General features: G+C 46.0%; 1 protein-coding gene across 1 annotated transcript in view; it reads right to left on the bottom strand.

The window, feature by feature from the left end:
- Positions 1-22,643, bottom strand: part of GABBR2 (gamma-aminobutyric acid type B receptor subunit 2) — a 351,797-nt gene that overhangs the window by 145,844 nt on the left and 183,310 nt on the right. Inside the window, exons 5-6 of the mRNA XM_047831454.1 lie at positions 17,241-17,306; positions 10,124-10,324 (exon numbers count right to left, since the gene is read on the bottom strand). Coding sequence (XP_047687410.1) covers positions 10,124-10,324; positions 17,241-17,306 — 267 coding nt within the window. The remainder of the gene's footprint in view (positions 1-10,123; positions 10,325-17,240; positions 17,307-22,643) is intronic.

The following is a 22,643-nucleotide window of genomic DNA, read 5'->3' as shown; positions in this document are numbered from 1 at the left end:
TTGTAGATCATCTGGGGACCTTGTTAAATGCAGATGCCAGGGCCCTACATTTTGATTCAGTATGTCTATGAGATAATTTAAGAATCTGTATTTCTAAAAACCTTGCAAGATCTCAAGAATACACAGATCGGTTACCACTGATTAAGCCCCTCCTACAATCTGATTACTGGATCTTCTCAATAGCAACTTCCAGATGTTTGCTGAGCTCCATCTTTTAGACTCGTCTGGCACTGAGAAGCTGTCTCTCCAGGAAGAGCCTTCCACTTAAGGCATGCTTGCCCTCTATGAAACTAATGCAGCATCTGCAACACGCCCATAACCTGTATTCCACAAGCAACATCCTCCTCGCGAAGCTGTTCCCTCTTATGCACAACAGCCTCTCAAAGGGCTGAAGACAGTGGCATGCTATCCTGTCCCCAGGGTGCTGTCCTCTACCTTTTAGGCAAAATAGTCTCCGTTCGGATTTCCACCCTGACTGTGATGAAATGGCTTATATCAGACCAGAGCTCCCATGAAGAAACATTCAGAGAAGTAGAATAAAACATAAAAATAGCTGTTCAAAGGCATAACAAAGCAACCAGGACATCTAGGACTTGAGGGACAAGATGCTGGAGAGAAGAGAATGCTTTGAGCAGTGTCTGGCTTTCTTGGCTATTTCCTTGCTGATTTGTAAGTAGGAAGGCTAGCTGCAGGGAAACCACGCTCTGGGTCAGAGTTTTCAGCAGTCCCACAGGGAGAGGAAGACAAAAAACGGTAGTTCCGGGTTATCAGGATTGCAAGGCTTGTAGGCCCAAGGTCTTGGAGGAAAGGAAGTACAGAAAAGTGAGCCCAGTTTTCAGACTAGCATTTGCACTTGAAATATTTCATGGTAACTAAGCTGCATAAAGCAAGAGGCTGAGAAACCAAGAAGTGGCTACTGAGGGGTTTAGAAATTAAGCAGAAGTATTTGGAGTCTCACAGGATCAGGAAGACAAAAGTTGAAGCTCAGGGCCAGTAAACACCCTAGGATTTCAGCTAAGAACACTAAAGAACAAATACCACGAATAAGGGCAAATCAAAATAGACGAGGCCTTATAAAAACCAAAACCAAGCCTGGAATCCACTCAATTATTGATTGATTGGATTAAGGTGACCTTCCCCTAGTCTAACAGCCTTCTTAAAGAGAAATAAATCTCTGAAGAAAGATAACACATTCTGTAGCTGCTATATTTTTTTCATCTCCAATTAACTTAATTAAATCTAAAAGATACACCAGGAAATAGGACCAAATAATGGAAAAAGAAAAGGAAGGAAGGAAGGAAGGAAGGAAGGAAGCGAGGGAGGAAGGAAGGAAGGAAGGAAGGAAGGAAGGATGAACAGATGGGAGGAAAGGAGGCAAAAAGAGAGAAAGGGAATAAAGAAGAAAAGAATAAAGGAAATAAGAAAAAAAAACAATAGAAACAGACCCACAGGTGATCCAAATCTTGATGTTATTAGACATGACTTTAAAATAGTAACATTTATGGGGCGCCTGGGTGGCTCAGTCGGTTAAGCATCCGACTTCAGCTCAGGTCACGATCTCGCGGTCCGTGAGTTCGAGCCCCACGTCAGGCTCTGGGCTGATGGCTCAGAGCCTGGAGCCTGCTTCCAATTCTGTGTCTCCCTCTCTCTCTGCCCCTCCCCCGTTCATGCTGTCTCTCTCTGTCTCAAAAATAAATAAACATTAAAAAAATTAAAAAAAAATAAAATAGTAACATTTATGTGTTCAGGAAAATAGATTAAAAGATACAGAACATTATCAGAGAACTGGAAGCTGTGAAAGAAAAAAGAATAAAACAAAAAGTCTAAAAATGAAAGATATGACAACTGAAATTAAGAACTCAATAGATGGCTGAAGCAGTATATTATCAGAGCAGAAAGTAGGTTAGTGAACTGGAAGAAAGGTTAGTAGTAGTAAACAGTAATAAATATTCAGACTGAAACACAGAGAGGGAAAAGGGGTCGAGAATAAGAAAGGAACATAAGAGATATAGGGAATATTTTGAAAATGTCTAGCATGTGTATAATTGTCGTCTTGGAATATGAGGAAAGAGAGAATGTTTAAAGGGATATTATGCTAGAATCTCTCCAAACACACATCAATCCACAGATTCATGAACTTGTATTAACTTTGTGAACTACAATCAAGATAAACCCAAAGCAAACCTCATTTCAGTACAGCATAGTAAAACTGAAGACCAAGTCACAAAATCTTAAAAGCAGCTAGGGAAAAAAGATGCATTACCTTCAAAAGAGCAACAACACAACAGATGAACACAGGGGAAGGGAAGGCAAAATAAGATAAAAATAGAGAGGGAGTCAACAGACTCAAATACAGAGAATAAACTGAGGGTTGCTGTAGGGGAGGTGGGTGGGTGGGGGGGATGAGTTAAATGGGTGATGGGCATTAGGGAGGGCATTTTTTGGGATGAGCACTGGGTGTCATATATAAGATATGAATCACTGGGTTCTACTCTTGAAGCCAAGATTACACTGTATGTAACTAACTTGAATTTAATAAAAAATAACTTCATAATGGAAAAAAAAAAGAGCAACAAAAAGTCAAGCAGCTGAGTTAATAGAAACAATGGAAGCCTGAAAACAAAGAAATCATCTTATAGTGGTGAGAGAAATCATGGACAATCTAGAATTCTACACCTCAAAATTAAAGGTGCGAGAAAGAAAATTTCAGACACCCAGAAACAGAGAGAATTTGTCTATGGCCAACCCACAGTAAAAGAAAGACCAAGAAGAGTTCTTCAGGTAGAAAGAAAATGATCACAAAAAGAACAGAACTGCAGGAAGGAATGAAAAGTAATAAAAAGTGCAAATATGTGAGTAGATTTAAACAAAAAATGACATCAGGGCCAAGAACATCCAGGAAAATCTTAAAGAAGAAGAAAAAAGATGAAAGATTACACTACTGGGTATCAGGTCTTATTATAAAGTTTCAGTTATTAAGACAGTGGTATTGGTTAAAGGATATGCAAATGGACCAATGGCGAGAATGGAAAATCCAGGAACAGATCCACGATGCACACTACATATATGACAGAGTTGACACTCTAGCATGGCGGTGCTGGTGGTGAGGATGATGGACTTTTCAATAAATGGTCCTGAATCAACGGGTTATTAATATCAACAAAAAATGAATCTTGATCTTACCTCAGACCATGCATAAAATTAATTTCATGTGGATTCTACATCTAAACGTGAAAGGGAAAACAAAATTTCTAAAAGATAAGATAGGAAAATGTTTTCATGAGTGTGGGTGGGCAAAGACACTTAAACAGAACACAGACATACTAATAGTAGAGAAGACTAATAAACTAGACTACATTAAAATTAAAATAATAGAGAAGACTAATAAACTAGACTACATTAAAATTAAGACTACAATAAACTAGACTACTACCAATATACATCATTAAGAGAGAAAAGGTAAGTTCAAGAATGGGAGAAGATATAAATAGTACATATAACCACCCAAGGATTCATGTGCAGAATATAAAAACAACTTCTATAAATCAGTAAGAAACAGATGGAGAATCCAAGTAGAAAAATGGGCAAAAGACTTGAACAGGAAATTTGTAAAAGAGGGTATCAAAATGACCAGTAAAGATATGGAAAGATACTCGACTTCATTAGTCATCAGAGAAATGTAAATTAAAACTCGAATGAGATACCTCTACACACCCACTAGATTGGCTAAAATTAAAAAGCCGACAATACCAAATGTTGGTGAGCATGTGAACCAACTGGAACTCTCAATCACTGCTGGTGGGTGTGTAAACTGGTACAACCACTTTAGAAATCTGTTTGGCACGGTCTACTAAAGCTGAACATATGCATACCCTGTGACTCAGAAATTCCACCCTACATATGCACCCAATAGTAATTTGCACATAGATTCAACAAAATACATCAAATACCTAGAAATAAATCAAACACAGTATGTGCAAGAATTCTGTACAGAAAATTACAAAGCATTTCTGAGAGAAATTAAAGACATCCCAGGTAAAAGCAAGAATATACAAAATTCATGGATTGGAAGACTATATTATTAAGTCAATTTTTCCTAAATCAATCTACAAATTCAGTAAAATCCCAATCACAAGCCAGAGCAGATTTGTGTGTAGGTGTGTGTAAACTGACTCACTACTCCTTTCTCTGGCCCTGAGGCTGCTGTGCTAAAGGAGGAAGAGAACCACAATTTTCTGAACACCTATTGTGTGTTTGGGACTCTGCAAGATACTTTTCTTTGCTTCACTTTATCTAATTCTTATATCTTATAAAAGAGATATTGTTATCCCAATGTTGTAGATGAGAAATAATTTCAGAAAGGTCAAATGACTGGCTCAATGTCACTGTATCACTAGTGATCACTATCACTATGTCATCTGATTCAGCTGTATATAAAAGAAAAAAAATCAGTGACTTGGGCATAGTTGTTTTTTTTTTCCTCATGTAAAAAAAATGTCCATGGGTAGGCAGTGCATGGTTGCTAGGGCAGCTCCACAGTGTAATCAGGGAGCCAGCTCCTATCTGTAGGCAACACCACCCATGCTCGCTTTGGCAGCACATATACTAAAATTGTAGGCAACACCACCCTAGAATGAAGTTTCCTTCTCACAGTCACTTCTTGACCCAATGTGGCTGCTAGATCTCTAGCCATCCCATCCATATCCAGCCAACACACAGGAGAAGGGAAGCACTCCTGTTAAAGGAGACTTTCAGAAGTCCCACGTAACACTTCTACTTATATTCCATTAGCCAGACTTAGAATCCTGGCCATATCTAGCTACAAGGGAAGCTGGGGAATGTCCCTTTTCAGCTAGGTGGCAACATTCCTACTTAAAAACCAGAGTTGTGTTACTGAGGTGGACGGGGGTTGTGGATGTTGGTATGGACAACTAACCATCTTTCAGAGTCTCCCAGTTGGGAAGTGGTGGCACCAAAAATCAAATCTAGCCAGTGCCCTATTCCTTAAGACCCTCCATAGGTTACTACACCCTTCCCCCCACAGCCTGTGTTCCTCTGCTACACTACCTGTCCCCCATCGAAGTGAATTCCTAGGGAAGCAAAAGGGAAGAGGAGTTTCTTGGGGAAGGTGGGAGGCAGAGGCAGCAGCACTGTGAAGGGTCACCTCCCTAGGGAACATGCCTACTTTTCCATGGCCCCTTCCCTTCCTCCTCTCTAGAACCTAGAATTTGCCTAAAAGTTCCGCGTTCTTTGTCAGGGAGCTCACACGGCAGTGATAATGAGATGGGTGAAGCTTTTTCTGGGTCACCAGCTCCAGTTGAGCACCCACTTGATTTGTGTTTCCTCCAGTTCTGCCATGTTGCGTCGACAGTCATGGGTGGTTGCAGAAGGTTCTTGCCAGAAAACATTACAAAACTCTTCCAAAGAATGAGCCTGTGCATTTGATGGGGGATTGGGGCCACCTCTGAGGTCCCCAGGGATTCCAGGGCTCTGGGAACATTTCCATCTGGTGCTTTGGTCCAGCTCTGTGCCTCAGCAGGAGGACAGGAAACATGTCCAGAGAGGTTGAGCCATCACCAGAGAAACCTAACTAGAGTTTTAAATGCTCACACTGGAAACAAACCTAGTGGGACTTTGAAAAGTGAAAGCTGACAATGGAAATCATCGATGTCAAAGAGTCTTTAAGGGGGAGCAGAGTGGTAATGGGGAATCTCAATGAGGAGAATAGGCCAGACAGTGGAGCCAAAGCAAGTGCCTAGAGACTGTCCTCGCGAGGTTCTAGGAAACTGAGCTCCGGATGTGCTCAGGGAAGCACAAACGTCTGCACTTGTCCCATCATTGGAAATTCCAGTAGGAGGAGAGTGATGAACGTGCTCTGGAGGCCCATGACCTTGTTTTTCTTCCTTCCAGAACTCTCCTGGATGCCAGTGAAAGAGTTGGGGATGTCCTGACGCTGGCAACAGGTGTATGGAAGAGGGAACCTCAAAGAACATGTTCCAAGAGGGGCCACTGTTCTGTCTGATTCTGCAACTTTCTCTACTAGGAGTCACTTGGGGATTCCAAGATTTAACATTACAACCTGTCACACAGCTCACTGTAAGAACCCAGTACCATATTTACACAGAGCCAGAGAACTTAGCTGTGGAAGGACCCCTGCAGCTATTGGGTTCAAATCTCTCATTCTCAGTTGAGGAAACTGAGACTGGGGTGGGGGTGGGGTGACTAGCTATGGAGGCCGATTCATTGGTGAGAATGCCAGGATTTATGCTAGATCTCCTGACCACCAGACCCACACTCTCCTGTTATGCCACCTATGAGAGGTGCCCCACTGAGACAGAGAGGGCTGATTTGGGTGCATTCTGTTCGAAGCCCGTTGCAAGTCTAGGCAGAGAGCATGGCAGAAGGGAAGGAGCCCTGGGTAGGGAATGAGCAGTCCTGGTTTCAGGTCCCGGGGCTGTCCCTGACCTGCTGGGTGACTGTACCAATTTCCTGGGGCTGCCATAACAAATTTCCACCAACAGGGTGGCTTGAAACAACAGAAGTTTATTCTCTTCCAGTTCTGGAGGCCAGGAGTCTGAAACTAAGGGCTGGTTCCCTCCAGAGGCTCTGCAGGAGAAAACGTTCCATGCGTCTCTCCCAGATCCTGGTGGCTCCCAGCAATCCTTGGCACTCCTTTTCTTAAAGATGCATCATTCCAGTCTCTGCCTGCGCTGTCCCATGACCTTCTCCATGTGGCAAATCTCCCTCTGCCTTTCTCTTCTCAGGACATTCACCACTGGATTTAGGGTTTACCTGAATAGTCCAGGATGATCTCAAGATCCTTAAATCAATTACATCTGCAAAGATGTTTTTTCAAGTTAAGGTCACATTCACAGCTTCCAAGGGTTGGGACATGGACATACCTTTTTAGGGGCCGCTATTCAACCGACCACGAGGATCTTGGGTATGTCTCCTTAGCCTTTTCTGCCCCTTAGCTTCCCTAGTGAGAATGTCAAGAGCTCATTCACTTGGTTCTGCAAGTGTCTGCTTGTCTTCATGGACACTGATGGACCCCAATATCGGCATCAGCTCAGCAGCCTGTGTCAGGCTGACCACAGTCCCCAGCACTCACGTATAACACAAATCCAAATTCAGGAACCATTTCCCACCTCTCTAGACTTTCCTTTGACTGTAGACTCTTGGAGGTTAGTTGGGGAACCTGGCGGTGGTCAGACCACAAATAAGAATGTTTTATTCAACCACAGGCCCCACACCCCAAGGAGAGACGGTTCAACAAGAGCAAGCACGGAGGATGGGCTAAGCACGGAAGGGGCTGGATCAACACAACCTGTTCAGGGCCGGGACCAGGGGGAGGCGAGCGAGGCATAACACGGAAGAGGGAGCCAAATACCTCAATAATCAAGACCAATGACATTTTAAGGCAGTATTTTTAAAAATCAAAACAAATGCAAAAAAAAAATCCACGAGGAACATCAGAATTTTAAATACAGACAAGATCCAGTCTTGCCATTGTGTGTCCTAAATCACTTAGCTCACCCTAATCCCAGTCCTGGGAATCTTATCTTCATTTAAAATATTGATATTTTGTTCATCATGGATTTTTGTGTGTGTTAATTTTGAATTTAAAAAAATATTTAATTTTGATGAAAATACTTTTCATCTTGACTACTGAGGATTCAAGCATGGCTTTAAATTTTGCCCTTAGGTTCTGCACTGGGCATGTGAATTCCAACTGGAGGGATTGGGGCTATTTAGTTTGGGCAAGGGAAATCTCTGGGGATATGGTCACCACAAGCTGGACCTGTGGAGGTCCTGGGAGACCAGTGGAGAAAATTAAAGGAGAAGTAGCAATTCTTTGGCTACTGGAAGGATCTGAGAATCTGACAGGAGGCTGGTCTAGATGATCTGTAGGGGAGCCCTAAACCCTCTGCTTTCAAGAGGCAGATGCCCCAGGTTTTCCCAAATAATTTCAATCATCTTGTAACCTCAGGATAATGTAAGAAATGCTGTCTTAATTTTTTTTTAATTTATTTAGTTTGAGAGAGCGAGAGAGAGAGAGAGAGAGAGAGAGCACATGCCAGGGAAGGGCAGAGAGAGAGAGAGGCAGAGAGAGAATCCCAAGAAGGCTCCATGTTGTCAGCACAGAGCCTAACTCAGGGTTTGAACCCATGAACCATGAGATCATGACCTGAGCCAAAACCAAGAGTTGTACGCTTAACCGACTGAGCCACCCCAGCACCTCAGAAATGCTGTCTCTTGCTTCAAACCTTAGAGACAGGGACTGGGTGTCCTGGAATTTTGGAAGCTCCCCATGCCAGGAGCCTGGCTCTGTTTTAATGGCACTAACTCCCTTCTGGGAGGCCTGTCAGTGAGTAACCCATACTGAGGGGTAAAGTGAACAGCCCCAGGAATAACCACAAAGTATTCCATTCCCAGGCACAAGAGTTATGGGGGTGAGGTCAGCCTCCTCACTAGCTCCAAATAAAAATATTAAAATGAAAAAAATTAAAGTCAGTGACCTGGAAGATGCTGTTTTACAGTCAGAGCATTTCCCCCAAGACACCACAAAAAATGATCTTCCCAAAATGCATTACTGTGTACTGCTCACATTCGTGCATGGCTCACCCACCCTGCCACATCCATGCTGCTTAGAACGACATTCGAGGCCTTCTTGCGGTGTCTTATGACCCTTAAGCACCCCGGCTTCACAGCCCTCGTGTGTAATCATTTCTGTCTTTGGTCTCCTAAGTCCTCAGTTCAGTTACTGCGCTGCCTGCTTGCATGCAATCCTTTGCTTAGTCTTTGTATTTTCCTAATCTTATGTTATTTTGAGGTTGAGTCTAGAGTGTCCCCGGACTCAAGTCTCTGCTGATAAGCTACGAACTTTGACACCTTTAAAAATAACACTTGAAATAAAATGAGTTGTTTCTGTGCATTATTCAGCATCTCAAAAAACTTTCTATATGCTCATTGATTTTTGTATGAAAATATTTCTTCCAGCATTTTCTAGCTAGAGTGTTTTTCCAGCTTCCCTCAGGTGCCAGCATGATCTAAAGAGTTGTTTACAAAATGTGTCCTAATGATTTGCCATTTTTTTGAGAAATCAATAAATCATTCTTATAGAGTTGGCTCTGATTGAGATTAAATAATGGATAAAAAATTTATATATAAACGATTTTATATACATGTGTATATATATAACTTTGCCATGAAGTTTAATTCCTTCAGTGGAGCTGTGGTTGGGTGGAAAAATTAACAACCTGAGCTCAGAGAAGGCAGAAGAGAATTACACCCACTGTTGTTGTCAATTCTGGCTGGTGGTTAGAACTAAGAGACAGATGTTACTATAGTCATTCACCAGGGCCGCCATCACCTGATTCTTGATAACACCCTGATAGGTAATCACGGGGGAACTTCTGAAATACTCAGGAATGCCACATTACTGGCTCTCTCACAGCCCTCCAAGATAAACAGGGAGGGGTTAGTAATGCCTGTGGGAACATGTGGAGACCCTGTCCAAGGTCCTGCTCCCAGTTATGACAGCAATGAAGGGCCAGGCACCGTACCATGTGCCATCAGAGGACAGTATTTTCACTGCTACGCTACAGATGAGGAAACAATGGCTTGGAGAACCCAAGCTCAAGGTCACACAGCTAGTAAGTGGCAAAACTGGGGCTCAAGCCAGTCTGGCCGGTCTATGGCACGTGTTTCCCAAAGTCTACTTGAGGGGGTCTGTCCTCCCCTCGAGGCTGACAGGAGCATCAGTGAGCCTGAGAAATGACATTGCAGGTCAGAGGTACATGGAGTGAAACTCTGGCAGAGTGTGAAAGGCAGACTGCCTGTAGTTGGTGCTATAAAAATCACAATTCTATCGCTTACATAAACACTGTGTTTTGTGCTTGCAAAGCACTCATACCTTATCTGATCCTCACCGTTCCTTAGAGGGGCATGCAGTGGATGGCTGGCTATCCCCATTTAACAGGCTCGGAGAGGCCAAGTGATTTGCTCAGAGCCCCACAGCAAAGGCTAGAATAAGAACTGGGTACTTTGTGCCAACATCATCAGACAAGATGATCAAAAGAGATGGGCCTGAGGACTGAAATGGGCAGACTGCGGCACTGACCTTTCCTGAGATGGTCTTGATCTGCTTGGAGCTCAGGGGCTCGAAGTCCACACCGATGTAGCCCTCCATGGCGGCAAGCAGATTCTTCCGGAGACAACGGGATGAGTTGGCTTCTGTGTGCACCTGCTCCCACCAGGAAGGCTCATACCAGCCTGGGATGATCCATTGGTATTTGCTACCATACATGTTCTCCTCATATGCCTGCAACAGATGGGTTGACCATGAAGGTACCAAGAGTCAAACATTTGTTCAAGGCTTTGTGCCCTGTGAGACAGGTGGAGAGGGCTCAGGCCTCCTCTTACCAGAGAATGTATTAATTTTTCTCCTTGTTATCTCTCAAGAGATCCAAGGTAGTTTACTGGAAACATATATAATAAAATAATAAACACTGAATAAAAATTTAAATATGAGGGCCTGGCCAAAGCCAGATGAGGACACTATAAGAAAACTATATAGACTGATATCCCTGATGAATACAGTTCCAAAAATTCTCAACAAAATACTAGTAAACTGAATTTGAGAACACATTAAAAAGATTATACACTATGACCAAGTGGCATTTATCCCTGGGATCCAAGGATGGTTCAGCATTCACAAATCAATAAATGTAATATGTCACCTTATTGGAACTAAAGATAAAAATTACATGATCATTGCAATAGATACTCTGTGCACTGTGATGAGCTGTGCACACTTTATTTACTTATTTATTTTTGTGAGAGAGAGAGAGGGAGGGAGCACAAGTTGGGGAGGGCCAGAGAGGGAGTGAATCCCATGCAGGCTCCGTATTACCAGTGCAGAGCCCGACATGGGGCTTGAACTCATGGACTGTGAGACCATGACCTGATCTGAAGTTGGAGGCTTAACCGACTGAGCCACCCAGGCACCTCTGACCTGTGCACACTTTAAAACATGAACCTTAAAAAAAAAAAAAAAAGAGGTTAGAATGGGAGAGAGCCAAAGCATAAGAGACTGTTAAAAACTGAGAACAAACTGAGGGTTGATGGGGGGTGGGAGGGAGGAGAGGGTGGGTGATGGGTATTGAGGAGGGCATCTTTTGGGATGAGCACTGGGTGTTGTATGGAAACCAATTTGTCAATAAATTTCAGAAAAAAAAAATAAAAAATAAAAAAAACAAAAAAAAACAAAAAAAAAACCCCATGAACCTTAAATAATCCTGCAGTTCATTCCTGGAGAGCCATGAACACATTGGGAAACAATTGATGTCACACCCCTCTGTGTCCCTTGGCCTACAGCAGAGGCCAGGAGAATGTGACAAGAAGAGATTGATTGCTTTGGACTCCAGGAAGGTTCTGGTTGCCCTTCATTAGGGTCTCGATGCCAAGCCAGGGTCTGCCCACGGCAGGTGGGTCAGAGCCCCTAAGAGCATCTGTACATTGGAGAAAAGTTACTGTCAAGTCTGAGAGTTAGAGGAGTGCTCCTCCATTCCTCCTTCAGATGGAACTGAAGGCAACTCTTTGAACTCTCTTAACGCCTAAGAAAGCCCGTCCTGCAGTTCGGAACATCTCATTGGGGTACACGTGAATTAGAATGTTTGTTCCTTAACTCAGATCTCATCTCCACAGCCTCTGCTCATTGGTACAGTGAAGGCTCTGGAGAGTAAACCGAAATCACTTAATGAAAAAGCCTTTCAACTCCCTCAAAGCAGTGATCACATTGCCTTTTCTCTAGACTTCTCTGATGATATGGGACTTTCGCCTCCCCAATTCTAGATGATATACTTCTCATAATGAATCCTCAGATCATAGTCATTTCTCCATCAGCTACATTATAAATGTTGCCCCCATCACAATTGTAGAAAACATAGGCAGCCCTCATATCTCAATTATGTAATAAAATCCTGGCTCAACAAAGGCAGGCAGTCTCCTGGGTTTCCCTCTGATGAATGGGGTTTAGTCCCGAGAAACTTTCTTTTAAAGAAAAGATAATCCCAGATGCTGTCTGGAGGCTAGACTTTTGAACAAAAGGCTCCTCGTATTGATCCCAGGTCACTGTATTAATGGCAGAGTCTGTGAGACTTTACAACTCTCATCTTTTACTGAAAGGGAGGAACTCACATATCTTGAGCCCCTGTTACATGTTTGGCTAATTACACATATGATCTTATTTTATTTTCAAAACAACCTATGAGGTGGTATTATTATTTCTATCATACAGATGAAGAAATTCAGGCTCAGAGATTGAAGAATTTGCCCAAACACATAGAGCTAAGTCAAGGGGACAAGATTCAAAGTCCACTTTTGGAAATTCCCCTCTTTTCTTAGCAAAATAGAGAAAACTTTCTGGGAGCTTTCTCAACCTTAAAAGGTGGAGGCAAAAAGATAGCCACGCTTATTAGGAAGGTTAAAGAGGTTAAAGAGGTTAAAGGTTAAAGAGGAGTCAACAGATGCAGAGCGAGGATGGGGGGAGCTCTACTCAGACACAGGCAGGTCTGCCTTCCTCTCTGAGGACAAAGACCTCGTGATAATTTAGAGGCAGCACAGAACAGGAAGTCAGAAGCCTCCCAGGGACCTGCCGTGACAGCTCTTTGACCTACCCTTGTCTCATTAGGAGCTGTTCCTTGCGAATGAATTTTCCAGAAAATAGAAGCTTAGTCCATCTGAAGGACGACACATCTTGTTTAGAACATGAGTCAGTCTGGATGAAGATAAACATTTTTCTACTGACCTTCTGTAACAAACAAAAAGGGAGACCACAGTCCAGCAGCACTAGATTCTCTGCCACACACCAGCTGGGTAACTCTGGTGCACGACTCCTTGGGTCTCAGTTTTCCTCTCTATAGCCTGTGGAAGGCAAAGCCTATCTCATTGGGTTGGTGTAAGAACTACATGAGATAATACGTGTACCGTGTCCGGCCAGCACTACATTCAGGAACATTTTAGGAACTCTTTCTTGTTCCCTTCTCCTTTCTGTAACGCATAGCTTTATTTTGAACACCAGTCACTGTTGTGGGCTGGGCACAGTAATGCTGCTGGGTCTAGGGTGTCACTCTTCATGGCCATCCAGTCCCTGTCCTCTCTGAACTTGCTGGTTTTAAACTGCTATGGCTTGGAACGAGGGGCACCTGGGCTGTTAAACATATGTGCAGAACAAAAGTAAATAGGCTTTGAGTGAGGGTCTAAGAGGGTTTCCTGCAAGGTAGGTGGACTGGTTTAAATATACCATCCACCATCGAAAGCAACTGAGGGGAAGGCTCCAGTCCTCCATTGTGACGTTTCTGTCTTCAGAAGGGCTGCAGTTGTTAAGCTCATGAGCTGGGAGTAGCTGCTGGTGTGCTAGTCTGTCTCCTTTGTCAAAGGGACAGTTTTTGTAGGGTGGGGTCCGCTCTTCCCTGGGTTCCCCAGTGCTCAGCACAGTGGCTGGTGTGCACAGGGCACCTGATAAGTGGTTGTGGAGTCACTAAAGGAACACCTTTCTGGTTTACACAGTCACCTCAGTTTTGACTTTCTCTGCCTTCAGTGGGAATGTGATCTCAGGACCTGTGGGCCACCAAACAGCCCTGCCACGCGGCAACAGGCAGTCCTGAGCTCACCTTCTTCAGTCTCATGGACCGCTTTGGTTCTTACTGGCTGCAGACAGGTAACCATGATGTGAATTATTTTAAAAAATCCAATTTCCCCTTTTTATAATGTTTCCTTTTGCTTCCTCCCCTCCCCATGCAAGAAGGACATTTCCCTTTTCATATTACAGTTCACAAAAACGATAGTAATAAACCCTCACATTGGGAAGGCAGTTAACAGTTGGGATGATGGTCTCCCTTCCACGGCCTTATTTAGGCCTCTTGACAATCCTGTGAGACAGATGGGGCAGGGACTGCTGCTTCCATTTTAGAGGGGAGGCAACAGCTGGGGACCAGAGGTGTAAAGTGACCTGCCTGAGGTCACACAGCTGGTGGGGCTAAAACCAGAACCCAGGCGTGAGTGTTAGAGAATTTAGAATAGACCCCCGAGGGGGGAGGGAGAAGACAAAAGTGACAAGACCTGCTCAAGCTGTGCTAAGCCCAAATGAACACTTTGCCACAGGGCTATAAATAGCTTTGCCGGAGTCTGCTCTTCCCCTGGTGGCAGTTCCAGGCTCAAGAACACAGCAACATGCTGCAAAGTTTGCAAAGCGGCATTTGGATGGCAGAGATACGGTTGTATCCATCTGATCTGCACTCTGACCCCGACACAGGCAGGAAGCCTTTTTTGGGGTGAGGAGTCGGGTAGGGAGTCTCTGCTCCGAGCAGCCCCTCCCTCTGTCACCCACCCATAAGAAGACACTGAGCAGACTCTCTTCGGGATCTTCCAGACCTGCCAGAAGAATTGCTTCCTAACCAGATAAGGCTCCAAGCCCTGGAGGGCAGGTTCTATCTGAGGGTCTGACACTTGGAATAAACAGCCAACAAAAAAGCTCTACGGAATTCCTCAACAAAGCCACCTGCAGACCCTAAGATAAAGCCCATCTCAAAATACCCACCGTCCAATAAGAGGAAAGAGGAAAGTGGGACAAGAAGGTGGATGGTGTCCCATGCCATGTGGAAGGCAGGCAGCCTGGGCCTTTGGGTCAAGAGGCAGACAGCCACTCGGTCTGTTCTGGAGCAGAAACAATGGCTGGAAATGCCACTCAGGAAAGAATCCCAGTGCATGGCACGGAGAGAAATCACAGCCACACCTCCACTTGGGTTTGGCTCAAAGCAGAACATGAGGTCTGTCTGCAGTTTTTGGAGAAGGGAGATGGCCAGCGACCACTATGGTGTCTTCATGGATCATTTTTTATTAATTTATTTCTCCGGGAGTTATTACCCACCATGTGCCAGCTGTCTGCAAGGCCCTGGGGATATGGAGAAGGGTGGCGGGGATAAAATCCAGTTTCCTCCCCCAAAAGAGATTACATTCTCCAATACAGAGCATTATTTTCCTTTTCAAAACGGGCCATTTCTGGACTTCAGATGGTAATGCACAGGGTTTTATGAGTAAAGGTTTATGAGTAAAACTTGACAAGCAAGGTTTTGAAGTAAAAGGCATTAAATTAATTTGCTCCATTTTTTCAGTTTTTCTCATTGTTCTTCCTTAGATTTTCCTATGGAAAGACCCCTTGTTACCTTTACCTGGAGCACAGAATGCTTAATACAATCTTGTAGAGACCATCTGATAGTAAACTCACTAGCCCAACAATGGTCTATTCCATTCTCAGATGCCTGAGACTTTACATAGACAAACAAAAGAAGATTGCGGACATTTACTGAGGGCTCATCAGGCCCTGTGCCAAGTGTTTCTGCTCATCTAATCTTCACAACGATCCTATGAAACAGGTGCTTTATTATCCCCACTTTACAGATGAGAAAACTGAGACTCCCAGAGTGTCAACAACAAGTCCAAATTCAGCACCCAAGCAGAAGACCGACTCCTGAGCTCTAAACTCTGTCCAGGGTCTCCAGAAATGTCAGCCTCGTGGCCTTTCCCTCCTCCCTGGTAAATCGGGAGATGATCAGGCAGGTTCTCATTTTGTTCTTGAGCCTTCGGGGTAAAATAGCTCTGTGTGACCGTGGCTTCAGGTCACTGCTCTCTCCTCACTCCTGGTGTGTTTTCGGTTCCTGCCTCTCTCCTGAAAGGTGCACCAGGAGCTGAGTAGGATACCCCAGGCAGTGTCTCTCTAGCAGACAGCTGAGGGGCCACCTTCCCCGAGTGTGGACATAGCGCCTGAGGTCCCCTTGGCTCCTGGCAGTTATGCTTACACTGGCGACTCACAGCAGCCTTGAGGTCAACCAAGACCCCAAAGTCTCTTTTGTTCTAAATGCACAGTACTCCTCAGCTATGCCTCTACACCACCATGGACATAGGCAGCTTGATTTGTGCTAATGTCACCTTCTAGTAGGGCTATTAGATCTAATCTTCTTAGATTTAATCAAACATTCCATCCAGCCTGTTAGGGTTCTTTGCACCTTGGATCTGTCATCCAACATATTTCACAACTTCCAAAATTCCTACAAAGTCTGCTTTTTATAATCTCATTCAAGTTACTGACAAAAGATCAAAGAGAACAGAGGCCTAAGGCCCACCACAAGAGACTATACCTAGAATAGGCTCAGTCTACAAGGAAGAGCTTATTGGGGAGATAACGACTCACAGGACTGGGCTCCCATTCTGTTGCTTCTTCTCTGACCTGGGGCAGGGGACGGGAGCCAGGGTATCAAAACCCAGATATTTAGTTTCTGTGCTAGAATCCGTGCAAGTACTTAGGTTCAAACATCATACGGAAAAAAAGATGATTAGATTGGGAATCAGGTGGGGTGCCTGGGTGGCTCAGTTGGTTGAGCGTCCGACTTCATGATCTCATAGTCCATGAGTTCAAGCCCTGCATCGGGCTCTGTGCTGACAGCTCAGAGCCTGGAACCTGCTTCGGATTCTGTCTCTGTCTCTGTCTCTCTCTCTCTCTGCCCCTCCCCTGCTTGTGCACTCTCTCTCAAATATAAATAAACATTAAAAAAAAGACTTTTAGATTGGGGGTCAGGTGAAGGGGATGGAGCCTTGGCTCTACCACAAACTGGGCCTCTATTCCCTCATCTGTAAAGTGGGGTAATGATAGTTGTTTCACATGGTTATTGAGAAGATTAAATGAGATAAGGCATTAAAAAAAACTACTTTGTGTAGCCTATCACACACCAGACAATTGTAAAGAATTCAGGGGTAGGTACTGAACAGTTGAGAGATTATTCTAAACTTAGGCTCTGAGCCCTGTTCCAGGGCTGGGAGGGGGTCCGAGGCACCTCAGCCTCGAGGTCTGGTCTCTCAGCGGGAGAGGCTGTGCCATAGAGCAGGCCTCCATCAAGTGTGGGTGAGTAGATGGGCAGAGAATTAGCCGACAGGGCTTAGACCAGGAATTAGCCAGTAGGTTTGGTCAACTGAGGTCCCTAGTTCCTCCCAGGACTGTACTGTTCTGAGCCCCGGAGGCTTAGCTCCCCGCAAAGAGGAAAGCGCAGTGAAAATAACACTTCTGCTTCCAACAACCGCTTCCAGTCCTATATTCCGCTCAGACCAGGCAGTCAGAACGAGTCTGAGAAAAAGCTTCGTGAAACCCCCCCAAAGACACAGTGCCGTGAAAAAGTTTTACTTACACAACAGAACACTTTTGCTGCCATATTCTGGTCAAACTGGCCGAGGATGATCCTCACGTCATTGCCCTGCGGACAGAAGGACATGTAAGTGAAGCTGAGTGGATCACAGGCACACCAGGAGGCTTGAGGCCATGGGCATGGAACGTTCTTGCACCCCCGGCTCTGCGGCCAAGAACTCTGCCCTCCCGTCCCACCCCAGCCTGGATTCTCTGGTCCTCTCTGGGGCCAGCTTCCCCTTGGCTCCTGGTGCCGCCCTCCCTGGCCTCAGGGACATGCCCCGCGACAAGTCTGCACAGGCTGGTGGCTCTGAGGGGTCTTGGCAGCATCCCTGATCTCCTTCCCCAAGGGCAGGCAAACCCTGCAGGGCACTGAGACAGCATCTATTCTCCTTCCTCATACACGGAATATGACATCCAGGAAAACTGAAGCCAGAGGAGAGAAAGGAGCTTCGAGGTCCCCGGCGGAGTTGATGGCAGAAATAGGGCTGCAGCACCCCCCCCCCCCACCCTCACTCCAGTATTTTAGACTTTTCTATACCTTCCTGGAACCCACGAAGCTTCCCAATTAAGAAGTGCCAGAGTCTCTTTGAGTTCTGAGCTTTGTTCAAATCTCAGCTCCACCAACAAGCCTCAGGGTATCTCAGGCCACTCCTTTTTCCATCTTAGTCTTAATTTCCTCACCTGTAAAATGGGGATAATGCCAGGGCCTAATTCCAGGGTTGCTGGGAGAACTAAATGAGATGATCCTCAAACTGCTTCACACAGTTCCTGGCACATAGTGAGTGCCCAGTAAGTGCTAGCTAGTGTTAGGATTTTATAACCTCCTCCCAACCCGTCTTTAACTCCAAGAAAAACTTATATTTGAAAACTCTATAAATGGGATTGCACTTATTATCTCTGTGTGTATTGAACAGCTGCTCCTGCGACTCATTTATTCATTCAACAAACAGTCAGGGCGTTTGCCTGAGGCTCCGTCCTGGGTTAGGGTTGCCGTGTGGGACAGGGATCCAGGCAGGGCCCTGTTCTGTTGAGAACAGGTTAAAGGTGGATGTGGCAGGCAGCATCCAGCCCAGCCGGGCCCTGGCCCTCCGGCCTGCACCCCACCCCAGTCACTCCCTGCCCTCCACCCTGAGGCTCAGCCTTGCAGGTGGTGCTGCCTTCCCGCCTTGCATCCCCTCCTCTCCAGCAGGCCTCAAGGCCCTTTGATGCATAAAGAAGAGAAACATGCCTTTAAAGATCAGTTTTTAGCATCTTTCAAAATTGGAAAGTGCTGACTGGGAGGCCATTTTACTCATCATGTACTTTAGCAAAATAAAAAAGGCTTGGATTCTAAAATCATCCTTCGTTTGCAAGCAAGAATGGAAAGAAGAGGGGGAAAAAAAAAACCCTGCTCTGAAAGGACTTTAAAAGATCGTTAACAGAGCAGTTGAAGGAAGGCAAGCCTTTGTCATCACCATGTCTGCAAGGCTATAAAAAGTCCTAAGCTGCTTCCGTTCTATGGACATGCTCCCAGGCACACTGCAGGGTTTTTCTGCTTGTTTGTTGAAATCTTTTAGCCTTTTTTGCTGCTAATAGTATTCAGCCAGCCAGCCAGCAAACACTTATTGAGCACCTACTTTGCGCCAAGCTCTGTGTTGCTAAACATGGTATAGAAGAAATAGTTTATTGGATTTTAGAGGTAGAGAGACCTTAGTTCAAATCCCAGCTCCACCACTGACCAGCTGCGTGACCCTGAGTCTAAATCCCCTAGAGCCTCAATTCTCTCATTTTCAAAATGAGAATTTTCAAAATGCCGGGTGGCCGGAGGATGCATGCTAATGAAACCCACTCATTAGCTTCCGTGATGCTTCCTCCTGGCTCATTCCTACCTCCTGGTCCTTCTTTCTCAGACTCTGAATCAGCTCATCATCTTTCTGCCAGTCCCTGACTGCTGGTGTTCCACACAGTTGTGCCCTTAGCTCTGTGCCCTCAGTACTCTCCTTGGGCAGCCTCATTCACGGCCCCAGCTGCAACTGCCCGCTGTGTGCTGTGGAGGCCCGACCACTCTCCCCAGCCCTGACCTTTCTCCAGCTGCCCGCTGGAGCCCTCCACTCGGATTCTCCCAAGTACCTCAAGTTCAGCACATCCCAAGCTGAACGCATCATCTTTCCCAATGAGCCCTTTCCCCGTCCGGTGTTGTCCATCTTTGAGAACCGTGTCACCACCCTCCCACCCACCAGGTTCACTCGCCTCTATCTAACCAGGACCCGTTGGCTACCTGCTCACCAGTGCCACGTCAGCCCCGTCCCTGCAGCCCCACCCCACTGGGTTGGCCACCGTCATTCCCAACTCATTGAACCACAACTGCCTCCTGGTTGAGTCCCCACCCTTAGTCCTGCCCCATCTACCCCGGTCTCCATAGAGCAAACAAAGGAATCATTCCAAAATTCAAATGTGGTCACATAAAACCTTTCCATGGCTCCCTGAGCTTTACAGGTCAGCTCTGAGCTCCGTAATAGAACATTCGAGATGATTTACCAGCCGATTACTGCTCACGTCTCGTCTCAAATCATACTGTTCTCCCCACTCTTCCAGGGTATCAGAACGAGCTGCCTGCGGTTGTCTACAACAGCTGTGCCATTCATGCGTTCATTCATTTGTCCATTTCCCCACCCCAGCCCCTTTCTTTCTGCAAGCTCATCCGTCTCAAATGCCCTTCCCCCTCCCCCCACTCCTTTGCCTGGAGAGCTGCTGCTCACCCTTCATGCTTTAGCTCAGGCACCTCTACTCCAAGAAGCCATCTTTGTCCCATTAGGCTTGGTGGTCATTTGCTCCTCTGTGGGCCCAGAGCACTCTGTGCAGCCCTCTGTCATGGCACAAGTCCACTTGCTTGTCTGTCTTCCCCACTGGACTGAGGGTAACTTGATTCATCTCTGGGTCCCCAGCTGAGGGGGATGGGGCACGCCATATATATCAATAAAAATAGGTGTTGGATGCATGATTAAGTGGGTAAATGCTATCTGAGCTACCAAGCACAATGGCTGGCCTGCATTCCTTATTCAGTGACTGCTATGGTCACCACCGAACTAATATCCTGCTAGCCTAGGGCCTCAGCATGATCGGGTTCACCACATCTTCATGGTTGACCACCTGACCACCTACCTGCCGATAGATAAATAACCAGCTCTACCACTTATGGACCATTTAGTGTCTCTGTTGCCATGACAACCAAGTTGCATGGACCAGTTGGTTCTGTGCTCCTGGACTGTTAGTACTGGATGGAACCAAGGGATCACTGATCTAGTGAGCCCCTTCCTAGAGAGACAAAAGGCTTCCCCAAGACTGCACGGCACCCTGCACCCACTGCTCTCACCTTGGTCGCCCTCCGATGGTCAGAGAAAGATCCTAGCCAGAACCAGGTGGTGCCTACTGCAGGGAGCTATTCACACCCACTCTGATCCTAGCCGGTAAGAGGTGGCAAGATCCTGTAGTGCCTGGGAGAGACGAGCCAGCACCCAGTGCAGCTGAAGCCTGGAATCCCGGGGGGTGGGCAGTGGACAAAGGGAGATGCAAGTGGCCAGGGGTCCTTAGCAGGAGCCTTGAAAACAGTCGAAAGAGGTTGAAGGGCTTCTCAAAATGGGATATGTGTACTCCCGGAGCATGAGGACTTTTCTTGAGAATATGAAAAACACGGGTATACCTCGTTTTCCTTTCCAGAGTAGCAATTTATTGGAAGATGCAGGGCTGAGGGGAAACGTTTCAGCGTTCAGGAGTCTTAAAAATTTTTAACACATGCCTGCTCTCACCAAAGTTCTAGAATCACGCTGTTCGGTGTTACATAACTTGTATCTCTTCCTGAGAATCCGGAAAGTAGAAAGACAAATTTTGCCTTGGCAGTGGTCCCTGCATCTGGCCACGCCTCCCACCTCCCTGCCAGGGGTGGAAGCACACTCTCCTTTGTGGTGGGAAGGACTTTGGGGCAGAATGAGGAGTACCAGGGAGTACAGGAGGAGAGCTGTGAATGCCCCTGGTCATCAGAGGGACAGAACAGAGTTGTGACGGTGCAGAGAACCCAGAATGTGACAGAGGGCAGGGTCCCAAAATCCTGTGCCTTCCCACACACTCTTGATTCTGCAGGGGACCACCAGGGGTGAAAGGTGACATGAGGTGGGACAAAGGACAACTTGTGCTCAAACGGTTAGATCTAAGGTTGGAGACCATATGGAGGCCTATGTTCACACAAGAGGCCTCGCCTACGGGGAAGGGGCAAAAATGGAAGGAAACAGCGACAGGGTGGGAAGTCCGGGGAGGGGTACTCAGCCCAAACCCTGGATGGATTTCCTTTCCTCCTTCCTGCGTCCTTCTCATCTGTTGTCTAGAGTCTGTCTCTGGGACCCTTAAAGCAAGCTAAAATCACACACACACCCACACACACACACACACACACACACCCAAGAAGAAAAGAAGGAAAGAAGAAAAGAAGGAAAACCCAATTCAAAGACCTTGTGTATGACAATAAATTATATATATATATATATATATATATATATATATATATATATATATATATAAAGAAGGCAAATAAAGGGGGTGTTTTAATAAAAGATTTTTTAAATGAGAAGAAAAAAAGAAACTACTATAACCTTGTATGTCAACTGTACTTCAATAAAAAGGAAATTTATGTACAGAGAATAACAAAACAAAGAGCTTGTGTATAACCTCCAGTTTGCAGGGGATTCTAGCAAAATAAAAATCAAGGACAATTCCTGAGTGCTTTTCTAACCATGGTACTAAGCAGTCATCAGCCCCACCCAAGGAGAGAGCCGTTATTATTATGTCAACTCCGGAAAGTTTCATTCATGAGTGAGCTGAAACTTTTCTGAGGGTGGCAGACACTGCTGGCCCTCCTGGATACTCCCTCCCCGCTTCCCCCCAGCCCCTCCCCCGCCTCCCCCCCCCCCCCCCCCCCCCCCCAGCCAGCCAACCAGGACTGTTGCATCCATCCCGGTGCAGGGTGGGCGGCTTACAGCTTACAGCTCACTCTCACTGGCTTCTCTGGAGAACTGCCCCCAGCTACAGAGAACTTCCTGGCCCCAAAGGCCACGCTGTGTGCCACATTCTGCAGCACCCAGTGACCCGACTGGGGTCTCGGAAAGGTGGGACCAGCTGTGTGGTCCAGACACCCCGGGGGGCCCAGGCTAACCTGGTCTCCAGCCAAGACAGCATTCTGGCCCAGCTCCCCTCTTGCCTTACCCCGCCTCCCTCCCTTCTCCTGAGCATGCTCTCATAAAGCTCTTTCACCAGAACCTCGGGCTCCGTTTCTAGGGAGTTCAACCTAAGGCACCAGGTCACACACGTAGGCAGTGGTGGTGCCGGCCTCCACCCCGGCTGGGCCCAGCCCCAGAGCCTGAGCACTTGACCACTG

This window comes from Prionailurus viverrinus, chromosome D4 (genome assembly GCF_022837055.1).
Source record: "Prionailurus viverrinus isolate Anna chromosome D4, UM_Priviv_1.0, whole genome shotgun sequence".
Classification (NCBI taxonomy): Eukaryota; Metazoa; Chordata; class Mammalia; order Carnivora; family Felidae; genus Prionailurus; species Prionailurus viverrinus.
Note: the sequence above shows the minus strand (reverse complement) of the source record. Positions and strands in the feature narration are given on the sequence as shown.